Source organism: Medicago truncatula, chromosome 4 (assembly GCF_003473485.1).
Source record: "Medicago truncatula cultivar Jemalong A17 chromosome 4, MtrunA17r5.0-ANR, whole genome shotgun sequence".
In the NCBI taxonomy this organism is placed as follows: domain Eukaryota; kingdom Viridiplantae; phylum Streptophyta; class Magnoliopsida; order Fabales; family Fabaceae; genus Medicago; species Medicago truncatula.
In genome coordinates, this window is record NC_053045.1 from 57283611 (window position 1) to 57305891 (window position 22281).

The 22281-nt window shown below is 34.3% G+C and overlaps 4 protein-coding genes and 1 non-coding gene across 5 annotated transcripts; 1 reads left to right on the forward strand and 4 right to left on the reverse strand.

Annotated features, from left to right (window-relative positions):
* Positions 1–1164: 1164 nt before the first annotated feature.
* Positions 1165–5230, forward strand: LOC11405342 (probable 1-deoxy-D-xylulose-5-phosphate synthase, chloroplastic). Its single transcript, NM_001422018.1, has 9 exons — positions 1165–1556; positions 1653–1817; positions 1897–2047; positions 2324–2595; positions 2675–2948; positions 3096–3403; positions 3817–4098; positions 4583–4867; positions 4965–5230. The coding sequence occupies exons 1-9, from the start codon at positions 1290–1292 to the stop codon at positions 5112–5114; spliced, it is 2154 nt and encodes a 717-aa protein (NP_001408947.1). The 5' UTR covers positions 1165–1289; the 3' UTR covers positions 5115–5230.
* An 876-nt stretch (positions 5231–6106) lies between these two features.
* On the reverse strand, positions 6107–6616 carry LOC11411740 (heavy metal-associated isoprenylated plant protein 19). The gene is made up of 2 exons (XM_003609521.1): positions 6502–6616; positions 6107–6375 (listed from the first exon to the last, which is right to left on the reverse strand). The coding sequence occupies exons 1-2, from the start codon at positions 6614–6616 to the stop codon at positions 6107–6109; spliced, it is 384 nt and encodes a 127-aa protein (XP_003609569.1).
* A 1872-nt stretch (positions 6617–8488) lies between these two features.
* TRNAP-UGG (transfer RNA proline (anticodon UGG)) lies at positions 8489–8560 on the reverse strand. The gene has a single exon. It is a non-coding gene; the product is annotated as a tRNA-Pro (tRNA).
* Positions 8561–9820: 1260 nt separating this feature from the next.
* LOC11408465 (uncharacterized) lies at positions 9821–15040 on the reverse strand. Its single transcript, XM_003609522.4, has 3 exons — positions 14904–15040; positions 13216–13278; positions 9821–13139 (listed from the first exon to the last, which is right to left on the reverse strand). Exon 3 carries the CDS (start codon positions 13088–13090, stop codon positions 10226–10228), a length of 2865 nt encoding a protein of 954 aa, XP_003609570.3. The 5' UTR covers positions 13091–13139; positions 13216–13278; positions 14904–15040; the 3' UTR covers positions 9821–10225.
* A 3641-nt stretch (positions 15041–18681) lies between these two features.
* LOC11406920 (pentatricopeptide repeat-containing protein At2g36980, mitochondrial) lies at positions 18682–20880 on the reverse strand. The gene has a single exon (XM_003609525.4). It carries the CDS (start codon positions 20652–20654, stop codon positions 18777–18779), a length of 1878 nt encoding a protein of 625 aa, XP_003609573.2. The 5' UTR covers positions 20655–20880; the 3' UTR covers positions 18682–18776.
* Between the last annotated feature and the right edge of the window lie 1401 nt (positions 20881–22281).

The following is a 22281-nucleotide window of genomic DNA, read 5'->3' on the forward strand; positions in this document are numbered from 1 at the left end:
GAGCCCGTAATGTAATGGGTCCATGCTAATAGGAGCCATAATTAATAGGGAGTTTTTACGGTACATCCTTAAATTAAGATGTACCGATATATCTATTTCATAAATTAATAAGTTAATGATTATTTTTATGTAATAAAGAGATATTTGTTGACTTTTATATTTTAGAAAATATTATTTCATAAAAAAACATCATTTCATTCTTTATAAGAATCATACAATTTTTTTAAAATTTTATTGAAAAAATAATCAATTTTCACTATATTATGAGTAATAAAAATAAAAAAAAAATGAATTTTGATTTACGGACACTTTTGAGAAATAAAATATAATTATTATAATTATAACTGATAGAAAATATTTTTTTTTTTAAAATAACTCATTAAACTATTAATTTAATATGTAGGTGTACCGGTGCACTCAATTTTGTTGAGTGTACCGTAGAAATTAGTATCGAGAATCTTATTAAAATATGACAAAGTCTTATTTAACCATACAAATAAATGATCTTAATTAATGTCAAATTAAGAGGATTAACTTTATTATTATTTTTTGTTGATGAGTAATGTAGTTTTCATCTAAAAATAGTATGAGAACCTAACAAAAGCATGATGCACATTTTATGATAGAAGAAAATAGTGTAAAAGGACAGTACGCGTGTTTAACATGATAATCCACTGGTTTAGGATTTGCAACTCTCAACTAAAGAAAGATAAAAAGTTAACAGCATATTTAGTTCATTAATACCCTGTTTAAAAAATAACATATCAAGTGAATTTATTTATTTATGCACTAAATAAGAAAAATATAATAAATATATATAGTTGCTAGAAGTTAGATACTAGCAAGTAAGTTCTAAAGTGAAAATTGAGAGTATTAAAAGAAGAAATTATTTTATAAAAAAGTTAAAAATTTTGATTTTCGATGCATTGATTACATATATTTTTATGAAAAATTACCATTTAAAGACTTTAACCAATGCCTCTTAATTTTATTATCTATCTAAAAATCTATCCAGTTGAGATATCTGATGACGTGGGCCAATTAAATTGATGAAGAGTGGCAACCTCCATTTTATGCTCCTACTGCTAGCTAATGCTGTACGAATCCCAACCCATAATTTAATTTCTCCACTTCGTTCACAATCACCCACGTCTCCTTCTTAACCAATAATATTATTATAATAATAACCATACTATATAAATAATAATTTTATATTAACCAACACAAACAAAAGTTGTTGTTACATACATTGCATTGCACACTTCTTCCTCCATTTTCAGTTTGTTATTATGGATCTCTGTTCATTAGCATGTCCTTCTTTTGTCACACCTTGTGATCCCAGAAGAACACTTCCTCTTCCTTCTTCTTCTTCTTCTCACTCTCAATGGGGTCTTCATTTCTTCTCTCACTCTCAACAACACAACAAACTCAAGAAAAAGTTTGGTGTTGTTCATGCTTCACTTTCTGAGATGGGAGAATATTATTCTCAAAGACCTCCTACTCCACTACTTGACACTATTAACTACCCAATCCACATGAAAAATCTCTCCACCAAGGTAAGGTACTTCACTCATATATTTATGTATCTGGATTTGGACTAGATTCATCGACTTTATTTTTTGAATGTCATTGGTTTTTAATGATTGATTCAGGAGCTGAAACAGCTTGCGGATGAACTACGTTCTGATGTTATTTTCAGTGTTTCAAGAACTGGGGGACATTTAGGTTCAAGTTTAGGTGTTGTTGAACTAACTATTGCTCTTCACTATGTTTTTAATACACCTCAGGATAAGATTTTGTGGGATGTTGGTCACCAGGTTAGTTGGTGTTGTTATGTTGTCTATGTTTGTTGAGGTTTAAATTCTGTTTGTGATTTGAAATCTTATGTTTTTGCAGTCATACCCTCATAAAATACTTACTGGTAGAAGGGATAAGATGCATACCATGAGACAGACTAATGGATTGTCTGGATTTACAAAACGTTCTGAGAGTGAATATGATTCTTTTGGCACTGGTCATAGTTCAACTACTATTTCAGCTGGACTTGGTAATTCTTCTCTCTACTATCTGTCTCTTAAAACTTCAGTTTGAAGACGTGAACATTGACACCACACCTATATATGTATTACATTTAGTTATTTAGTTACTTCTACTTTTTCAAATTTACATCCTTGTCAACGTGTCAGTGTCAGTTTCGTGTCCAGAGTTTGAGTCAATGCATAGTTTAAGACAATGATTTTTCAAGCAACATATGATATTTAAGAGCTCAATCATTTGATATTTTGATTTGGATTTAACTTTGGCAATTGTATTGAACCAATAGGAATGGCTGTTGGGAGAGATTTGAAGGGAAGAAAGAATGATGTAGTTGCTGTTATTGGTGATGGTGCTATGACAGCGGGTCAAGCTTACGAAGCAATGAACAATGCTGGATATCTTGATTCTGATATGATTGTTATTTTGAATGACAACAAACAAGTTTCTTTACCAACTGCTACTCTTGATGGACCTATACCACCTGTAGGAGCTTTGAGTAGTGCACTCAGTAGGTTACAATCAAACAAACCTCTTAGAGAATTGAGAGAGGTTGCAAAGGTGAGTAGTAATACACTTGATGAGTTATCTCGAGAGCAGCCATTTGAAACTTCTTCTTGACAAAATGATATTTTTATAGGGAGTAACAAAACGAATTGGAGGTCCCATGCATGAATTGGCCGCGAAAGTTGATGAGTATGCTCGTGGTATGATCAGTGGTACTGGATCAACTCTTTTTGAAGAGCTTGGGCTCTACTATATCGGTCCTGTTGATGGTCACAACATAGATGATCTAGTTGCCATTCTCAAAGAAGTCAAAACTACTAATAGTACCGGTCCTGTATTGATCCATGTTATCACCGAAAAAGGCCGCGGATATCCATACGCAGAGAAAGCCGCTGACAAGTATCATGGTAATGGACCTTATATATTTTGAACAATTACTATCCATCACTCGAAGCATATTGAATAATCTCAAATTAAGATCTATCTGCTTAGCAGCATATATGCTTTGACTTGCTACATTCCTCACAGATATGTGAGTTGGTTTGATTTTTCAGGAGTTGCTAAGTTTGATCCACCAACTGGAAAGCAATTCAAAGTAGCAGCTAAAACACAGTCTTACACAACATACTTTGCAGAGGCTTTGATTGCAGAAGCCAAAGCTGACAAAGACATTATTGCAATCCATGCTGCGATGGGAGGTGGAACTGGGATGAATATCTTCCATCGCCGATTCCCAACAAGATGCTTTGACGTGGGGATAGCAGAACAGCATGCCGTTACATTTGCTGCAGGTCTAGCTTGTGAAGGCCTTAAGCCTTTCTGTGCAATTTACTCCTCATTCTTGCAAAGGGCCTATGACCAGGTAGAATAGCTTCTCTCCCATCATATGAACAATTTATACAGTATGATACCTAGACTTTTGAGGTATGCTTGGGTGGAGGGTGTTTGAGGGCTAAGTCTATATTTTGTAATAAATTTGAGATTTTAAAAAATTCTAAAGAATAACAAGACAGATGATCATACAGTATTACAGTCGCAATTCATTTTTTGGAACATTTTATTGCTTCCTTAATTTAAACAATTAAAATAAGAACTTCTCTCCCAACATTTGAAAAAATTATGCGGTATGAGTAGACTTTTACTGTTCAGGACATGATAAGTGTATTATCACTATACCATTAACTTTGAAAATCGAAATCATAGCACAAATATTAACTTTGAAAATTGAAACTAGTGCTCAAAGTATGAAATATGAATTCCATGTCCATATCACAGGTGGTACATGATGTGGATTTGCAGAAGCTTCCTGTAAGATTTGCAATGGACAGAGCTGGGTTAGTTGGATCAGACGGTCCTACACACTCTGGTTCTTTTGACGTCACTTTTATGGCATGCCTACCCAACATGGTGGTGATGGCTCCTTCTGATGAAGCAGAGCTTTGCCACATGGTTGCCACTGCAGCGGCCATTGACGATCGACCAAGTTGTTTCCGATACCCGAGGGGAAATGGCATTGGTGTTGAACTTCCAACCGAGTACAAAGGCATTCCTCTTGAGGTAAAATTAGAATTATTTCTCCATACATACATATTCTCCTGTAGAATTTTAGGCATAACATTACCAATGATTAAATATGTTTTTAGCCCCTATAAAATTCACAAATTTTCAAGTTTAACCCTACATAAATTATGTTCAATTTTCGTCTTTAATTTGCTTTTGTAAATACGGCTTAAATATGTCATTAGTCCCTGCACTTTCACCATATTTTGGCATTGGTCCTTGCACTTTTTTTGTTTGGATCAAGTCCGTGCACTTTGTAAAAAAAATTGTTATTATTGAATAATGACATATTTAAGCCTATAAATACCAAGTACAGGGATGAAAAACCCTCATTTTTTAGTTTTATAAAAATAGGGACTAAAGCTGAATCAAATTTATGTAGGGACTAAACATTAAAAGTCATAATTTTTTACTGACTAAAAATATATTTAACTGTTCCTATTACAAATGGCTTGACATTTGTGTTATGATATTTTAACAGATTGGGAAAGGTAGGATACTAATTGAAGGGGAAAGAGTAGCCCTATTGGGCTACGGATCAGCCGTTCAGAACTGTTTGGCCGCGGCTTCCTTAGTTGAACAACATGGCTTGCGCTTAACCGTTGCTGATGCACGTTTCTGCAAGCCATTGGATCGATCCTTGATTCGCAGTCTGGCCAAATCACACGAGGTTCTGATCACCGTAGAAGAAGGATCAATTGGAGGATTTGGTTCTCATGTTGCTCAGTTCATGGCCCTTGATGGCCTCTTAGATGGAAATTTGAAGGTAAGAAAGCAAACAAGTCCTTTTTCATTCTAAACTTAATATACTTCCTGGTTGCCAATTCGAAATTCATGTTTTGATTTATATAACAACTATGCAGTGGAGGCCGGTGGTTCTTCCTGACCGATATATTGACCATGGATCACCTGCTGACCAATTGTGTATGGCTGGTCTTACACCCTCTCACATAGCAGCAACAGTGTTCAACATACTTGGACAGACAAGAGAGGCATTAGAGGTCATGTCATAAGAAAAATACAAAGGGGTTCAATTTGTCATTCCCCTCAATATACACGATACAACATTTTTGTGATTAATTCATCTTGTCTAATGTGAAGAAGTAATGATGTAAATTATTTAACTAGATAATGCAGGTTGTCAAATAGTGGCATGTATGGAATCACGATGTGACAAAATCCTCAATGACACCGTAATTTCGAAATGAAGCTTTTCAAAAATACGGTGACTCACTAAGATTGTGTTACACTATTGCAAATTCATACATGCACTATAATACTAACTAATTATAAATGCGAAAATAAGTCTTAACTTTTTTCTGCGAGTGCAAAAGAGAAGCCTCCTCATTTCTGTTATCTAAATCGAAATTTGAACGGTATGGCTTAAAAGAAAAACATTGTTAATTTGCAGAGGAAGTTAGTTCATGAAGAGTCAAATTAAGAACCTTATTTTGCAGAACATTCCCTCACACTAAACTCTATTTCAAAAATAATATAAAAATAAAGTATGCCATGACATAACGTAAAAAAATTTATCCTGTATTTTCAGTGGTGCACTTTGTGTGATAGTAACTCGTTTATAAATCATTCAGATTAGTGAGAGACACACGCTTAAGCATTTATATACGTTAATTAAGCATATGAAGGGGACAAGCCATAACATGCATCACACAATTGTCACAATCCATCAATCAACGTTAATTCTAACAAAAAGAAACCAATGAAAATTTCATACAAATAAACAAATCAATATGTCAACTTCAACTAACTTAAAATGAAATTGTAGTGGAAAATCCTTCAACTACTTCTTGATACGTTATAGGTTCCATTAATCTCAATGGAGAAAAAGGACTCATCACAATTCAATGAACCAAATATTGTAGATTAACAAAACTTCATTAATCAATGTCTTACTCTTATCCAAAATTAATTACAAGCAAAAGCTTGACATAACACATGCACCATAATCAATCAATAAATACTACTAATTAATAAAAATGGACTACTACATTAATGCACATGCATTTGGGTTTTCATCACTAAATATCATCAAATCTTCAGTTTTAATGCAACAATCATTTTCAAGCACAAATGGTGGCATTATGACAAGCCTCTCTTCATGAGATTCATCATTTGACTCTTCATCTTTGGTGGACAAAATCTCCACTTTTTTTCCTATCTTCTTTTTTAATTTCTTCAATACTTTTTTTGAATCAATTCGACCCGTTACCACCACTATGTGTTTGTTCATGTCAGTAATGAACTTTTCCACTCCTAATTAACCAAAAAAAAATGGTTACACAATTATAATAAATGCTATACTATGTTTATGTAATTGTTACATTATAGGGTCAAATAAAAAAAAACATGGTCAAAAGAGACAAGACATGGAATCAATACCTTTACACTTAGATATGGCTTTTACAACGTTTCTTTCGCAAGCGTTACAATGCATTGAAACCTTGTATTCCACAGTTATTAATTTGTTTTGTTCAACTTTTTTGTTCTTTGCCATTGAATTGAAACGTTGAAATATGAATGTGACAATGCCATGCAAATAAAAAATGAAAAGGATTTCAGAAATTATTGTGTTGAAATTGTGAGGAAAGTTGTTTACATTGGTTAAAATGAAAATATCTCCAGAAAAGTTTCTCTTTTTCTTCTTTCTTTAATTTTTTGTGTTTTCTTTTTTATAGTACTGGTTTCGGAAAGTTGAAATATTAACGTTGCAATTTTTAAATTTATTTTAATTTTAAATGATTCGTTTGTAAAAAATTACTTTCTTATCTTGTCAAAAAAAGTCACCCTCTTTTATTTTGTTTCTTTTTTATTTCACTTAATTGGATAAATTTAGAGCAAACAATTGTTTAGAAGTAATTAACATTGACATTTGAAATGATAAAGGAAAAACTTTTTTTCTTAAATTGTGGCTTAAAGTTTATTATTGATATAAAAAAAAAAAATTATTTAGGTTATAATATATTAAAATGCGATACATATTTAATTTTTACTGAAGAAAATTGTAATTCAAACATCTCTCAAGGAAGGAATGAGAATATGGTTTACTTTATAATATTTTCTTCTTAAGGGAGGAACGTATATAATTTAATAAGAGGCATGAATTCAAATTTCTCTTGAAGGTGTAAATTACTCTAAATAATATCAAACCATCAAATAAAATGCCTAATTGCATTAAATTATGGTGAAATTTACAATTATAAACTAACTTAGGGATTGAGCCCATTATTTTGATATAATTAAGCGATATTAAATTTAACCCATGCCTAAATTGAAAAGGAAAGACAATTTTATTTTTATTTTTAAGAAAAAAGGAAAGACCATCTTTTGTCACCATAATATTGGTACAAAGTTTTCACCACCGCTTAATAGTGATTCATCTCTATCGGAAAATCTGTAGCGCACGCATAGAAAAGGAATTTTTGTTTTTTTCTCAATTAATTTGTGGATCCTATCTTATCTATTAATTTTTTTTTTTGTTTAAATATGATAAGAATTTTTGTCTTTCTCACATTGTTCATAAATCCACTTTTTGTTCATTTTCTCTCCCTCTCCATGCTGATAGTTGTTTACATTGTCCAAATATTACCTTATCTATCACCTACAAACAACACCCTCTACCACTATCACCCACCATACTGAACACTCTCCAACACTACTATCACTGTCATGTGTGGTATCAATAATTGAATGGTATAAATAGATCGGTTTGCATCTCAATAGTTTGATCGTTGTTGAATAAACGATAAATTAGGTTTTATAAAAACAGTTACTCGGACTTTTGTGTCAATCAGAATTGTGATGAGACACTGCGTTTGATTTGCTAAAAAATGAAGGACAGAACAGAACAACTTTAGTTATCCAGTGTTTAATTTGTAAAACTGTTTCAGGTACAAGACAAACTGGATGCAAGGGACACGACAAAAACTCATATTTTTGTCCCTCACCAAACCACAACACAACTTTTTATCCCACGTACAAGTTGTCTAAAAACCAAAATAACATTTTGTCCATCAAAAATCGTATAAAACAAAAAATTACTCAATGCCATAAAAAATTTGTCCTGTGCTGTTCTGCCTTGTGTTGTACTGTTCTATCTTATACTGTTCTGTCCAGTACTTGCTGTTTTGCAAACCAAACACACCCGTAGTTTGAACTCAACTCAAAAGGTAAGATTTTAGGTTCATGTGATAAACATGCTGATTAATTATATTTAGAAGTATGAAAAGTAAGTTAAAAAAATTCCAAAACTAATGGTATAATTGAAGCAGGTTGTAACTCATAATTTTCCTTCAGGTAGTTAAGAATTTCATGACAATCTATATATATGCTCACTTCAGTGGTAAAAATGATAATTTAAAACGAAAATGGGGCATTCGGAGAATCGAACTCCGGACCTCTCGCACCCAAAGCGAGAATCATACCACTAGACCAAATGCCCTGCGTGATGAAAATCTGTAACGAATTCTATACATTCCATGATGAAACAAATAAATTATTATTTTTTTGGCTGGAAAATAATTCAGTTAGCTCTTGTCATGAGTGATGCATAAAATGTAATTTTTTGGGATTATTTAGATTAAAGATTTTATTGATTACAAATTTGAAAAATAGAAAACGTAATTAACTTTTCATGAGGTTTAAGTTAAGGTTTTAATTTGTATGCGTGCAAAATAATTTTACGCATGTATCCAACCAAATCACACCATGTAGATATTTGTGAAATATGATGAGATTTAATGATTCAATAATTGAAAATAAACTTGTGCATGGTGCAATACTATACATTAGACAATATTTTTCTTTCATTTTTCTCTCTCGTAAAACATATTAACCTACACTAAAGTCAACGTGACTTTCTCTCCTTAAAGTCACTAAATTTCAATCCGTGATTAACCCAAAAATTATCAACTCACAATTTTTTTTTAAGGAAACTCACAATCTATTTTGTGCATATGATTTTCCTTTATCACAATCTATTTTGTCCAAATTTTAACCATATTCATCAACTTTGTTTGGCATATTTTTGCTTACGATTAAAGACCAGATGGAGTTTCTCCCTCTTTCTTTTTTTATGGTTCGAATGTCATCTTCTTCTTTACAACTGATCCTGCTCTCCAGTCTTATTAAAATACTAATTGGGTCAACTAATTTGACACAGAATCACTATTGGTTGGCCAGTAGTATGAATTCATCCAAATTGCTAAATAGATGGAAGAGACAACAATTAAGTTGATGCGCATCAATTGATTTTGCGAGTTTAAAAACAATTGATCATTTTCTAGTTCAACAATTGATAGCAGCTGCAAAGGGCCTTTTCATTTTATTATAATCTGAAAACTGCAGAGTTGCCTTGCCTAAATTTTTACGTTGTGATTAAAAGTTTTGTAAAAACTAAAATGGCTCAACAATTATGTTGGACAAATACCATTAAACTACTTCAATGGAAAAAAGTAAAAAGACTGATGTTGATTTTACAAGGACGTTGAGATGAATGTTTTAAGAAGTCTGTTCATTGAAAGAAAAAATAGAGGGGATGTAAAAATTGCAAATAAGTGACAAATAAAACTTATAACCCTTTATTTTCCTGGATCATCCATGATGGTAAAAATAGTGATTGTAACATGCTAAGCAGCCATGGTGTAGTTACTATATTTCAAAAACTTCATAAAATCACATTGAAAAAGATACATGAAAGAAGTGAGAGGGGATAAAAAGAGATTATCTTCGTCATGGCTACTCAAGTCTACGGTCATACACACATGCAAGAGAAAGATTCCATAGAAAATAATAAAATAGATAATGGTTGTAAACTCTCAGTTCCTGTCTTAGTTTATAGCCCAATACTAGACTATTCACAATATAACTGGGATTCAAATGAACTAGAACCAAAGCCACGGATGCAACCAAGAACCGGCACAACAATGCCAATTTTTCCTTCAAGAGCTGGCCGGAACAATACCAAAATGTTACACCGGGCTATCATATCAGGCAGAAACTAGTTTCATGTAATTACAAAAAGCCAAGTCTCCCAAAGAAAAAATTATCAGTCAAGCAAATTTAAAGGATATCAGTCGCCATAGCTTCTTACTCACCAAGCTTTCATCTAAGGCCATAGGAATGAAGGCGGTAGCGCACCCGGATCAAGTTCCCAGAAGCCTCTCAGATCGCCATGCTCTTCTGTTAGTTTGAAAGCTGGAATTTGGTGAGAGAACCTAAGCAATTCTTTTTTTGGTATTCTCAAGTTGCCTGAAGAACCTTCTATTGACTTTCCCCTGAAAACAGAACTAAAACCAGTAACATGCTCCAAAATTGAAGTCTCTATAAACAAATCAGCTACTTCAAGAACTTCCACTATGTCATAGTCCCAATTTTTAAGGTCAGAACACTTGATTTTATTTGACCATTTCCTATATAGAGCCCATACTTCCCCTTTCCTCGGATATATTGTGTAATTCTTGCCAATAGGATCAGCTTGTACTTGATGTGAAATACAAGACAGGTTACTGTAAATAGAGAGAAAATCTTTTGTTTTGATGACTTTAAATCTGCCACAGGAAGTAAGCATGCCGTCATCTTCCCATTTAGTGGTATTCTCTGGCAGCCAGCAGCAAGCAAGCCAATAAACATGCAATTCAATAGTAGGACTAGTGACAACTTTTTTAATCTGACCATAGTATTTCGGCATTCCATCCTCATCACTGTAAAATGCCCATATTTGACCAACCTGGAACTTATCAAGGGACCTCCCAGTTTCAAAGTTGAAGAATTGAGCATCTGGAATTTCAAAAGCTTCTGGGGTTGAAGCTGAAGCATGGCAGTCATCCATATCATCAAGAGAATCCTTTACATCAGTCAAATTGCTTGTGTCAACTTTGACCTTGGGAGTGGATACAATATCTTCAGGTGACATCGAGGGTTTTGATCTTTTTGAAGTCCTTGCATTCTCGCTGCCACATGAACTATGTCCAGTCCTCATATCCAAATTTTGAGTAACAGCAATCTCTTCAAGATTCATTGGTAAAGATGCAGGATCAAATTCTAAATATCCTAAATGAACATCTACTCCTTCCTGACCAGTCATTTTGAAAGATGGAATCCTGTGAGAGAATCTAAATAACTCCGCGGATGGAATTTGAAATGGCTGGTTATCTTCTTTCATAATTTGAATGAAGATGCTTACAAAACCTTTCAACTTACCTAAGTATGCAACATGTACACCCTCACCTTCAACATAATCTGACAAGATTTCAACAAACTCGTATTCATACTGCCTGTGAGATTCCTCATCCTTGTACCATGTGATATCCCAATTTTTGAAAAGAGCCCAAGTTTCTCCTTTTCTAGGATACACTTGAAAAGTATTGCGGCCATTCCTTTTGAACATAACCAGATGAGAAAACGTCAGATGATCTTCAATGATTTCAGTGTTACAAAGTTTAAATTTCCCACAAGCAACAGGCAATTCCTCATCTACCCATTTGATTTCATCATTGTCATCTGGACGTGGTTCAAGCCATGTTGCCTGCAACTGAAATCCAGGAGAGAGCACTTTTCTAATTAACGCGTAGAATCTAGGCATGCCATCTATTGAATCATAGATAGCCCAAATCTGCCCAGGTGCAAAACATTCTTTTTTTCTGTCCTTGTCAAAATCACTGAACTCTGCATCAGGATAAACATAAGCATTTGGACAATTTGATGTCTTGGAGGTTGAACCTGGAGAAGAATGCTCAAAAGTTTTATCCATCTGCTTTGACCCTTCCGCAGCTTCTTTTCCGCCTGCCCTTATCTTTTCCTCCTGTTTCTGTTTTACCTTTTCATGTTCATTTTTTGGATCAGCTGCTAAACCATTCTGATCATTTGTTTTAGCAGTCTCCCTGTAACTTCGACCATCACCACAATGTGATCCATTCTCCTGACCCCTTTTTGAAGGTCGTAACAAGTCATTGTCAGTGCCATTCATGTTATCACTGTAGGAAACATTATGCTTCTGTCGCACAGATCTACGTGGCTGCTCAGTTGAATGGTTTCCTACACCTGGAAAACCATTCTTACCAGCAACTGTTTCATCTTCAGAATCACTGCTGCTTGTAGAATCAGAGCTTTGACTAAATTCTTCCACTTGATTCCTCTTTCTCTTCACATCTGGCTTTCTAGAGACACCAACAGGGCCTTTTTTCTTGAACGGCTTTGTATTGGACTTCTCAGCATGCGAGTTGCCTTGAGATCCAACATTCGCCTTGGAAGCTTGCTGACTTGGGTTAGTTGTTGGTGATGTACCTTGCATATCCAGAATATATGCAACGAAGAGCCTATGGCATTGTTGACAGCGAAGAGATTTATTCAAAATTTCTCTGTAGTACTCATACTTCACGGAACAAAATGGGCAGGCAGTCCAGAAAGTACGGCGCACACCGTTCTGCTGCTGCGGAGGCTGCTTATTTTGCTGCTGTGGAGGCTGCTGGGTGTTCGAGTTTGTAAAATTGGTCCTGACATTGTTTTTCGTTGCAGAATTGAAATTCGTAGGAACCTTCGGTTGATTAGAACGCGGCGGCATAGCAGTTTTGTTCACATTAAGCTTCATGTCATACCTAGTTCGTTTTTCTCTGTCTGAAAGCACTCTTTGAGCTTCTCCAATCAGCTTAAATGCAGCTTCAGCACCGGCAAACTTGTTTTTATCAGGATGAAGTTGAAGAGCAAACTTTCGGAACTGCTTCTTAATCATTGCATCACCAGCTGTACGTTCTAGCTGAAGAATTCCATACCAATTGATCTCATCACCAAATACTTTCTGCTCAGCAGAGCAGTGCACATCACAAACAACAAGCATTTGAGCTATATTTTCCAAAACAGGATACAGACGCTGAGCCTTAAGAGCAAATTTACGAGCTCCCGCAAAATCCCTGTTTTCCATCTTCTTTTCCGCGATTTCCTTGGCCCTTAAGGCCTCTTCTTTGTTGCAGTCCATCAATGATCCAAATCTTAAAACCGTAAAGTGAGGGATGTATCCAAGTGCACTGCCAAAAAAATATAAATTTAATTTGACTGCTCCAAGAACCAACTTAACCAAATTAAAAAGCAGAGTGAACATACCTTCCAACACCCCACCTCCACCAGTCTCCCAAAAGATATACAGCCTTCAAATTTACATCTGCCCTGCATTGGTCAATTCAAATCTTGAAATAATGAGTGAACCGTAGAAAAACTTTTGATATTAAAACATAATCCCAATCATAAAATCATTATATCAGCATAGATGGATTGGACACTTGAATCCAACCAAAAAAGAATAGTACAATCAATAATAGAAGCCTCTGACACAAATTATAAGCAGACCCATCTGTTGTGTGTGTGTTAACTTGTTAGACTCAAACCAATCAAAATGAATACAAAAGGTGAAAATAAGGATCCCTTTACTTTTTGAAAACCTTGCACACATGAATGAAACCAGAAAGCATATCCACCAAACTGTCCCCTTAGACAAAATCCAGTTCCAAAATTTGTCACGGAAATTTAAAAAAATTACAAAACTGAATCTGGCTAATCATTTCCCAGTACATTAATAAAAAAAAAAAAATATTCACAATACAATCCAACCCTTATACACAACAACCTTGAACAAGAAACTCAAAGGAACGTTCACTATTTTCAGCCTTCAAACTTCAGCATACAACATTGGAACAAAAAAAAAAACTTAAAACCACAGCTACAAATCACAGGCAAAGGACACCTACGAAGCCAATGCCAAATCCTTCTAGAAACAGAATAATACAATACAGTATGTATTATTCCTTCATGCCAAAAACAATAAACATGCTCATAGTTATGGTAACAAACAAACACAAATTTCCAACACATAAGTTCAGAACTCCGAATTTCAACCCTATTCCCTTCTTCACTCATTTCCCACAATTAAATACCCCTTGAAATTCCATCTTCCCAACCCCTAACTAGCATTTCATCTTTTCTCTATTATTTAATGCACTGTCCCTGTTTCTTAAAAAAAAATAAAAAAAATGCACCGTCCCTGACTAGAGTTTCATCAAAGACATATTTTTGCAAAGTAAACAGACCCTATAAACACATACTCAAGAAAATAAAAACAAAAAAATTATTTCGCAGCGTAAAAACAAACCCTAAATTTTCCACCTCCCCTCCTCCACAATTCACTCCTTTACTTTCAGGCAGTACATAAACCACCAAATTCAATTGTTCGAAACAGCCCAATGCATGTAAGAAAAAAATGGTTCAATCGAACAACAAAATCCGCCACCAAAAAACCCCTATTCCAACAACTACATCAAAAGCAGTCAAACAAACTAAGACCATTTTCAAAAACAATCAAACAAATAAAAACCATTTTACAATCTAATTCACATCATCATCAAAAGGGTCAACACACCAACACACATTCTTCAAACTCCAGACCAAAACAAAGTTTAAATCAAATGACAAAAACCCTAATTCATTTCAAAATAAACCTCGGCAAAACTAAAAATTAAGCAAAAGAAACAAAAAAACATGACCGAAAAATCTCAAAAAAAATAATAAAACGGTAGCATTTCATTCATGAACCAAAATATATTATATTCATCACCATCTAAGGTAATGCACTCAAAAAAACTCAACATGCATAAATTACAGAGTAAAAATTAAGAACCCTAAATTTCGTTAAGCTGTGAAACAAAAAAAATAAGCAAAACAGAAAAGCAGAATTTAGAATAGAGAGGATCGAAAGGGAAAACAGCATAGAGTGAAAATGAATAGAGAAAAAATGGAACCTTGGCAGTAACTGGTAGCGATGAAGAAGAGAAATTGAAGTGGAGACCAAGTTTCTGACTTGTGAAAATGACAGAAAACTGCACAATTTCCTTTCCTTTAAATATTGTTCAAAGAATTCTGCTCTTTACCCAACACATTTTGCTCATTCCAAACTAAAATTCCAAAAATACCCCTGTATGAATTAACTAGTGCTGGTGTAAATCTCTTCGTGAGTTAACTCATGTAGGGGAATTATAGTCATTTCAGTTGGGAATTAGCATTTTTTGTTGGATAAAGAGCAGAATTCTTGCTCAAATCTTCATCTTATCATCCAAGCCCGTTTGGCCCAAAATCATAAATACCAAAGACCCATTGTTTAGTCCGACACTTTCTTTTAACGCTCATTTTATTATTGGATGAATATGATATTCAAATAGGCATTGCCATTTAAAAAATAATGTCCTTATCCATGTGGATTTATGAGATTTATATAATGGTTATATAAGATAATGCAACATACATCTTTTTACATTATTGAATTGTTATGTTGATGGCCAAATCTCATTAATATACATGAATGTTTTACAATCAAAAGAATTACTATTCGTTAGTCTATTTTAGATATCATAATTATTACGATCAAGTTTTTCTTTGTAAGTTATTACTAATACTTTTTCATTAAACCAAATGTAGATGTTGCTATGACATTTTGATGGGTGATATTTCCTATCATAGTATTGAGAAAAACATCTTGGATATAGTTTAGTATGTAGATGTATCTCATTTGTTACACCAATACAATCCATGACATAATGTGCTGTATTAAGCGTGTAGGATTATCATGCGGCACGACTGCATAACCATGTTGCCATCCTTGTAACCTGGTTAAATGGTATTTGTCATTCTTAGGCTAAATAATAGAAACAGTTAATGTGAAACATTTTTCACTAATTGTATGATTTTATTCTAATAATTGCTTCTATATTTTCTCTATATATGTAACGTGTCAAAGGTCAATGAAAATCATCACAAACATTTGTGTGTTTCTTTGTTTGTTTATGGTATCAATCTCAAATAGCTTTACAACATTGATTCAAAATAAATGTTTGCTATAATTTGTGTTCATGAAAATCCAATTAAAATTTAATGCACTCCTAGACTTGTTGATTGACTATATATACGAACATTCATCTCTGGTAACTTTTGTCCATGTTGCCTATAAAGGAAAAGCTCACTGTTAAAAGTTTGGTTACTCTCCTAATCAAACCAACCTCTCTCAACTCACTTGCTTACACACTGGTGCATATTGACGTGGTAATGAATATCGTAGAACATCAACCTCATCAAACTCAATACTTTTTGGTGGCAAATCTTAACTCGTGGACATCCACGAAGCAAAGATCAGTAGCTTGATTGTACGCTAAAGAACGATACATGGAAGTAGAAACACGATCAAAGAATTATGGGTCCCTAAAGGACTCAATGCGAAAATATAAGATCAACTTATTTATGCTAAATTTTGTATTTCATTCCATGATGAAACATATCTCTATTGACTATCATTTTGTTCGGGAACAAGTCCAATTTAGAGCTTTAAGTGTCTCTCATGTATCCACAAAGGATCAATTATCCGACATTCTCACAACTTCTAACAACAAAACAATTCAAAGATCTCATGCCTAATATGTAATTTATTGATGACAATTGATATGAACATTTTATCAACCCAACTTAAATTTTATGTGTGACTTCACATCTCTGTCACTCCATAACGATGTATCCAACATGTAAAAGTAGTTTCCTTTTTGGTACTCCTGAGTTGAATAAACATTATGAAATGCTTGTGAAATCTATGAATCAGAGTTGGTCTCCTAAGCTTGAAACTATTTTGGAAAACAAAATTAGGCTTATAAAGGAAAAAGAAAAAGAGAAAAGGCACAAGCACAAATTGTGTCAGCTAGATAGAGTTCATATATGTGTGTAAATTTTTAGAGTTGGAGTAATTAAACTTGTGGAGATGGGGGTTGAATAGACTAAAAATGTCACGTGGTTTACTTTATGAGTGGAAATTGTTTCGAAAGGTAATGTTCTATTATACTGTAGATCCAAAGCTAGTTTTCATTTGTTGGTGTTTTTCTGCTACCTTTTTTTTTTCCTGATGCTGGTTTTCTTTTTTCTGTTGTGGCTATTCTTAGCGTTTCAGGTTCCATTGTGTTGCATGTCTTGCTTTTTTTTCATGTCTGTCCTAAATTTTAAATTTGTGCACTTATTGATCTTCGGATCATATATGTACATCAATTAATTGCGGCTACAATGTTGATTAGTTAGATTCTGTAATTTCTTATGGCATGTTCATGACTATATGTGGAAATGATGTGATGGAAATTAATTGTTTGAAGAGAAGTCAAATGTATTTCGCTGAATCGATATATTTATCAAGAATAACTTTAAATTCTGTCAAAGATTATATTGAAATTGTTAAATTAGTGTATCTGTGCCAAAATGATTTTTCATATCTTAAAATTCAATACTATAATTTTTCAAAAATTTACCACTTTATGATATAACTAATTGACACTTTAAGTTAAAAAAACAATTATAAATCATGTTAGGATGGGGCACCGTTGTTGCAACTATACCACGTTTCAGTCGTTTTAATGTTGTCAGATCTAAGTACATTTGTATACAGTTGCATCGTGTACTTTAGAGGATCCATGATGGTTAAACATGGTGTATTGTGAGCCTTTATCAACAGTTTTTAATTGTTTTTTAAGAAAAAGGGGGTCGAAGCTCAAAAAAGGAAAAGATTCAACCTTAACGAAACGCGGAGTAACAACTCCACTACAATCAACTATTTAACAAAGATTCAATATGAGTAGAACACTCGTCATAGTAAATCATCACCAACACACACGATATTAGTCAAATCATCCTCACAAAAATTCGCTTCTCTATAAATATGTTCACAAGAACCTCAATCCATTATAAGAAGTCAGTCAAGGTTTTGAAGCAAAGTACAACCAGCACTGCTCTACACTTATTAGAGTTGATCTAACTAACAATACAATCAAACTCAAATCAACATGAAGCTCCACTCTTTTGAAGCCACGCTCCCAAACAAACTTCAATCCTTCAAAGACTCCCCAAAGTTCCACTACAAATGCATTACAACACCATACTCCATTCATTTTCTTTTGATGTTTCAGAACTTCAACTATATTCCAAAATTTTTGATGTTTTAGTGAATTTATTATTGTTTTCTCAATTTTACCTTGTTGGAAAACACCATAAACTATTAAAGTAGTTGTAACCTTTGGTTTTTAATGATAAATAAGGACATTTTAGTAAAAATCACACAAATATTTATATACTTTAATTACTCTTTAAAACTTGTGCCAATAGCTAAAACATCAAAAGAAAGGGAATGGAGGGAGTATATTTTTAGAGAAACCACAAATTCATTCGCCATTATTTCCGCACAATATACCTTCCACAAGTTGCACTCAAGTTACCCTTAGAAGTGTTGTCGATGTTAAGACTAACCCAGCCCATCACTGGTGGTGTCCAACAAATATCCTCCACCGCTAAATTAGCATATGACGACACAATCATGCTGTATACCTTGAAAAATTAGTAGTTATTTGAAAATAAAAAAAGAGATGCCGTATGTGACACCATATATATTTATTTGTATTTTTATTACTTTTTACCTTTTACAACTTACATGCAATTCAATAATACATGGAAAAACTAAGGAATAAAGTTGTTTCACATAAATGAAATACATGGAAAAACTAAGGAATAAAGTTGTTTCACATAAATGAATATTGTTTTGTTTTTGTAAAAAAAAATAAAAATTATTTCACATAAATGCATCTCTGGTTTATAAAAGATCATTCAATATCAAAATTAATGGGCCGTGTGTGTCTCATTTCTAATTCAAGGAAGTATAGTATCTTAGATATATCAGCCATGCAAGGATATAAATTATTTCCTGATACAAATGCAGTCACCACATTTCTTATCTCAATCCAACTACAGCCAGGCACTTTCTTCACCCCTTGGTCCATCATTTCCTTTCTTACCATCTCTGCCTCCTTCCACTTCCCACTTGCACAATACATATTTGACAACAATACATAACCAACCTCTTTCTTAGGCTCTAAATTCTTTACATATTCTCCCACAGAGCTCCCTGTTCCCAAATCACCATGTGCATGGCATGCACCAAGTAGAACCTCACATGAGTTGGTCTTATCTCTACTTGTCTTTGAATACTTCCTAGCTAAACTTTGAGCTTCGGCTACATATCCGCCTCGACCAAGCATATCCACCATGCATGCCACATGATCCATTCCTTGGACAAGTCCATATTCCAAACTCATTGATTGAAAGAAAGCAAAGCCTTCATCAATAAGCCCCAAATGGCTGCAAGTCATTAGCAGCCCTGTGAAGGTTACTTCATCAGGTCTTACACCAGATGCCACCATTTCTCTGAACATGCATATAGCTTCATTACCCCTCCCATTTAGTCCAAATGCAAACAACATTGAATTCCAGGAAACCAGGTCCTTGTCATTAATGCCACGTAAAGCGAGCTTTGAACCTTCTATGTCACCGCACTTAGCATACATATTAATCAAGCTATTGCCAACAAATAAATACTTGTCTAAACCAAGATGAATTATGCAACTGTGGACCATTTTTCCATGAACTAAGATTGCCAAGCTAGCACAAGCATGAAGGACCGCTCCAGCTACTAAATCATCAAGCTGGAAAGAGTTCCTTTTCATGTCTAAAAACAAACTTAAAGCTAAATCTCCATTCCCATTTCTCGTATACCCAACAATCATAGAAGTCCAAGATACAATATTTTTCTCCGGGGCTTGCTGGAAAGCAAGAAGAGCTTTCTGGGTATCCCCCACTTTCATATGCGCATCAATGATTGCGTTCCAAGACACTTGATTAAAAGCACCACCAGAGTTAAACACCTTCACAGCATCACCATGACATTCTAATTTAGCATAAAAGCTTACAATTGAGTTATTTACCTCCATAGCAGTACTCCAACCAGATTTAATCACAAAACAATGCATCATACAGCCATGTAACGATTCCATCGACTCAGTACAAGCACTCATTAGAGCACTGAAAGTCCATTGATCTGGCTGATACAAATTCTCACACATCTCTTTAAACAAATGCAAGCATGCTTCAACTTCACCACAACGAGCATGGGCCGCAATAATTATATTCCAAGCAATCTCAACCTTTTCAGGCATACTACGAAAAATTTCAAAAGCCATATCAAACCTACAAGTGTTTGCATAAGCAAACAGAAGTGAACACCATGTCACTTCATTACTATAATTCATCTCATCAAACACTTTTCTTGCATCATTAGGATTGAAACACTTTCCATACATATCAATGAGCGCGTTAGCGACAGGAAGAGAAGACTGATACCCTGAAACAACAACCAAAGAATGAAGTTTTGTTCCAAAACGAATATCAGATGCACCGGCACATGAATTGATGGCTGCAGAGTAAGAGAAATTATCGGGTTTGGAATCGGATATTCTCCTCATGCTATCGAAGAGATCAAAAGTTTGTTGGTAAAGTCCAAGGCGGGAATAGGCAGTTAACATGGCATTCCAAGCAACTGTATCTCGTTCAGGCATTTCATCAAACAGTTTGCGTGCGTGGCAAATTCGACCGGAACGTGCTAATGATACTATCTCAGATGTGGCCCGGATCAAACAAGGACGCATGCTAGTGACTACACTGCGTGTCGCATTTAGTTTTGTGTCTTTGAGAGATAAATAATAGTATTTGAGTTGAGCACCTTGTAGTTAGAAAATTCATTCAACTGAAAATTGAGATGTCATGGCATGCATGAGTGCATTTAAATTTGATGAAGTTGGTTACTTATTTGATCCACTCATTTGTTTCATAGGGTTCAACAAACTGGTCGTAATGAAGTTAGTTTAAGTTATTCTAATCCATTATCGGTAATATATTTTTTTTAACGTTGCACAACGGGTTATAGTTAACAACCGTCCTTTTTGAGAATTGCTGTTCCCATATAGTATGGTTGTGCCACACGAGTAAAATACGAAAATGCCTTTCCGCAGTTAACTATCGAAGTTTGTTGTGAACCGGCGGCAGCTTACTACCGAGGAAAATTGAACATAACCAGAACGCAGAAACTCAGTTTTCCAGTATTGCTTCATTCTTCAAAATCATTCCAAACCATCAAACTTCTCCAAATTCGATTTTTCAGCAAAATCAAGTGCATCATCTCCATTTAATCACAAGTAAGTATCTTGACTCATTTTTATCATAATGTTAGTTTGGGTAGGTTTTTTTTAAAAAAAATTGGTAGTTTTCATGTGGTTAGGGTTAATGTATGAATTGAATTTTTTATGAGTGCATGTAGTTTATAATTGAATGTAGTTGGTTTAATTGATGATTGAATGATGTTAGGGTATAATGTGGTTTTGAATGGTGGCAAAATAACACATTTTGAGTATGTTTGATAGTTTGCACACAAAGTGTTTGATAAAATGTGTCAATGACAATTTTATTGATTATTTAGTTAGTTTAGGTATTGGATACGATCTTGATTGTAATTCAAAAACGTGTATGTTGAATTAAGTTGAATGCATATTGAAAAAGTGTATATTGAATTAGGTTGAATGTGTATATTGAATTATGTTTAGTTTAGGTTGAATGTGTATGATAATGCATTTGATTTTTTGCGTTTGAATGTTAATGATAATGTGTATGATAATGTTTAGGTTCAATCAATGTCTTTATTTTGGTAAAGTGGTTTAATGTGAAAGCGGTTATGTTTAGGTTATGTTTAGGTTGAATGTGAAAGTGTAGGTTTTGTTTAGGTTTACTGTTTGTTGATAAAGTGGTTGAATGATATTAATTTTTATTTTTTATTTTTTGTAGATATGGCCGATCAGGACCCCATTGATCCTTCGAAGATGATTGGTGGTAGGCGTGCCATAACTCAGAGCCACCGCAGGGAGAGACAGAGTGCCCACATCCCAAAGAGGGGTAGAGGTCGGAGGGGAGATGGCTCAGGAAGCTCTCAGGCCACACAGCCTGAGGAGTCACAGGTTGTTGACCAGACTGGGGTGGAGTACCTGAACTATCAGGATCAGGTACATCATGATGTGACGGATGGTGGATATGACCATGATCATATACCACATGAGCAGGATGCAGGAGACGAGGATGACATTGCAGCAGCTGCTGCACCGGAGGTGTTACCTACGAACCCTCCCTTTCCTGGTGGACCGGCTGACTTGTCCTTGCTCCACACTTATGCCGGTCATGTGGTGTTGCCACTCTGGTATAATTCAAATAATGTAAGTGTATTTTTTT

Coding starts and splice junctions, on each gene's coding strand:
- LOC11406920 (XM_003609525.4), bottom strand. CDS start 20,654: ATGCGTCCTTGTTTGATCCGGGCCACATCTGAGATAGTATCATTAGCA.
- LOC11405342 (NM_001422018.1), top strand. CDS start 1,290: ATGGATCTCTGTTCATTAGCATGTCCTTCTTTTGTCACACCTTGTGAT. Junction 4,099..4,582: donor ACAAAGGCATTCCTCTTGAG/GTAAAATTAGAA, acceptor ATATTTTAACAG/ATTGGGAAAGGTAGGATACT. Junction 4,868..4,964: donor TCTTAGATGGAAATTTGAAG/GTAAGAAAGCAA, acceptor ACAACTATGCAG/TGGAGGCCGGTGGTTCTTCC.
- LOC11408465 (XM_003609522.4), bottom strand. CDS start 13,090: ATGGACTGCAACAAAGAAGAGGCCTTAAGGGCCAAGGAAATCGCGGAA.
- LOC11411740 (XM_003609521.1), bottom strand. CDS start 6,616: ATGGCAAAGAACAAAAAAGTTGAACAAAACAAATTAATAACTGTGGAA. Junction 6,376..6,501: donor AGCCATATCTAAGTGTAAAG/GTATTGATTCCA, acceptor TTGGTTAATTAG/GAGTGGAAAAGTTCATTACT.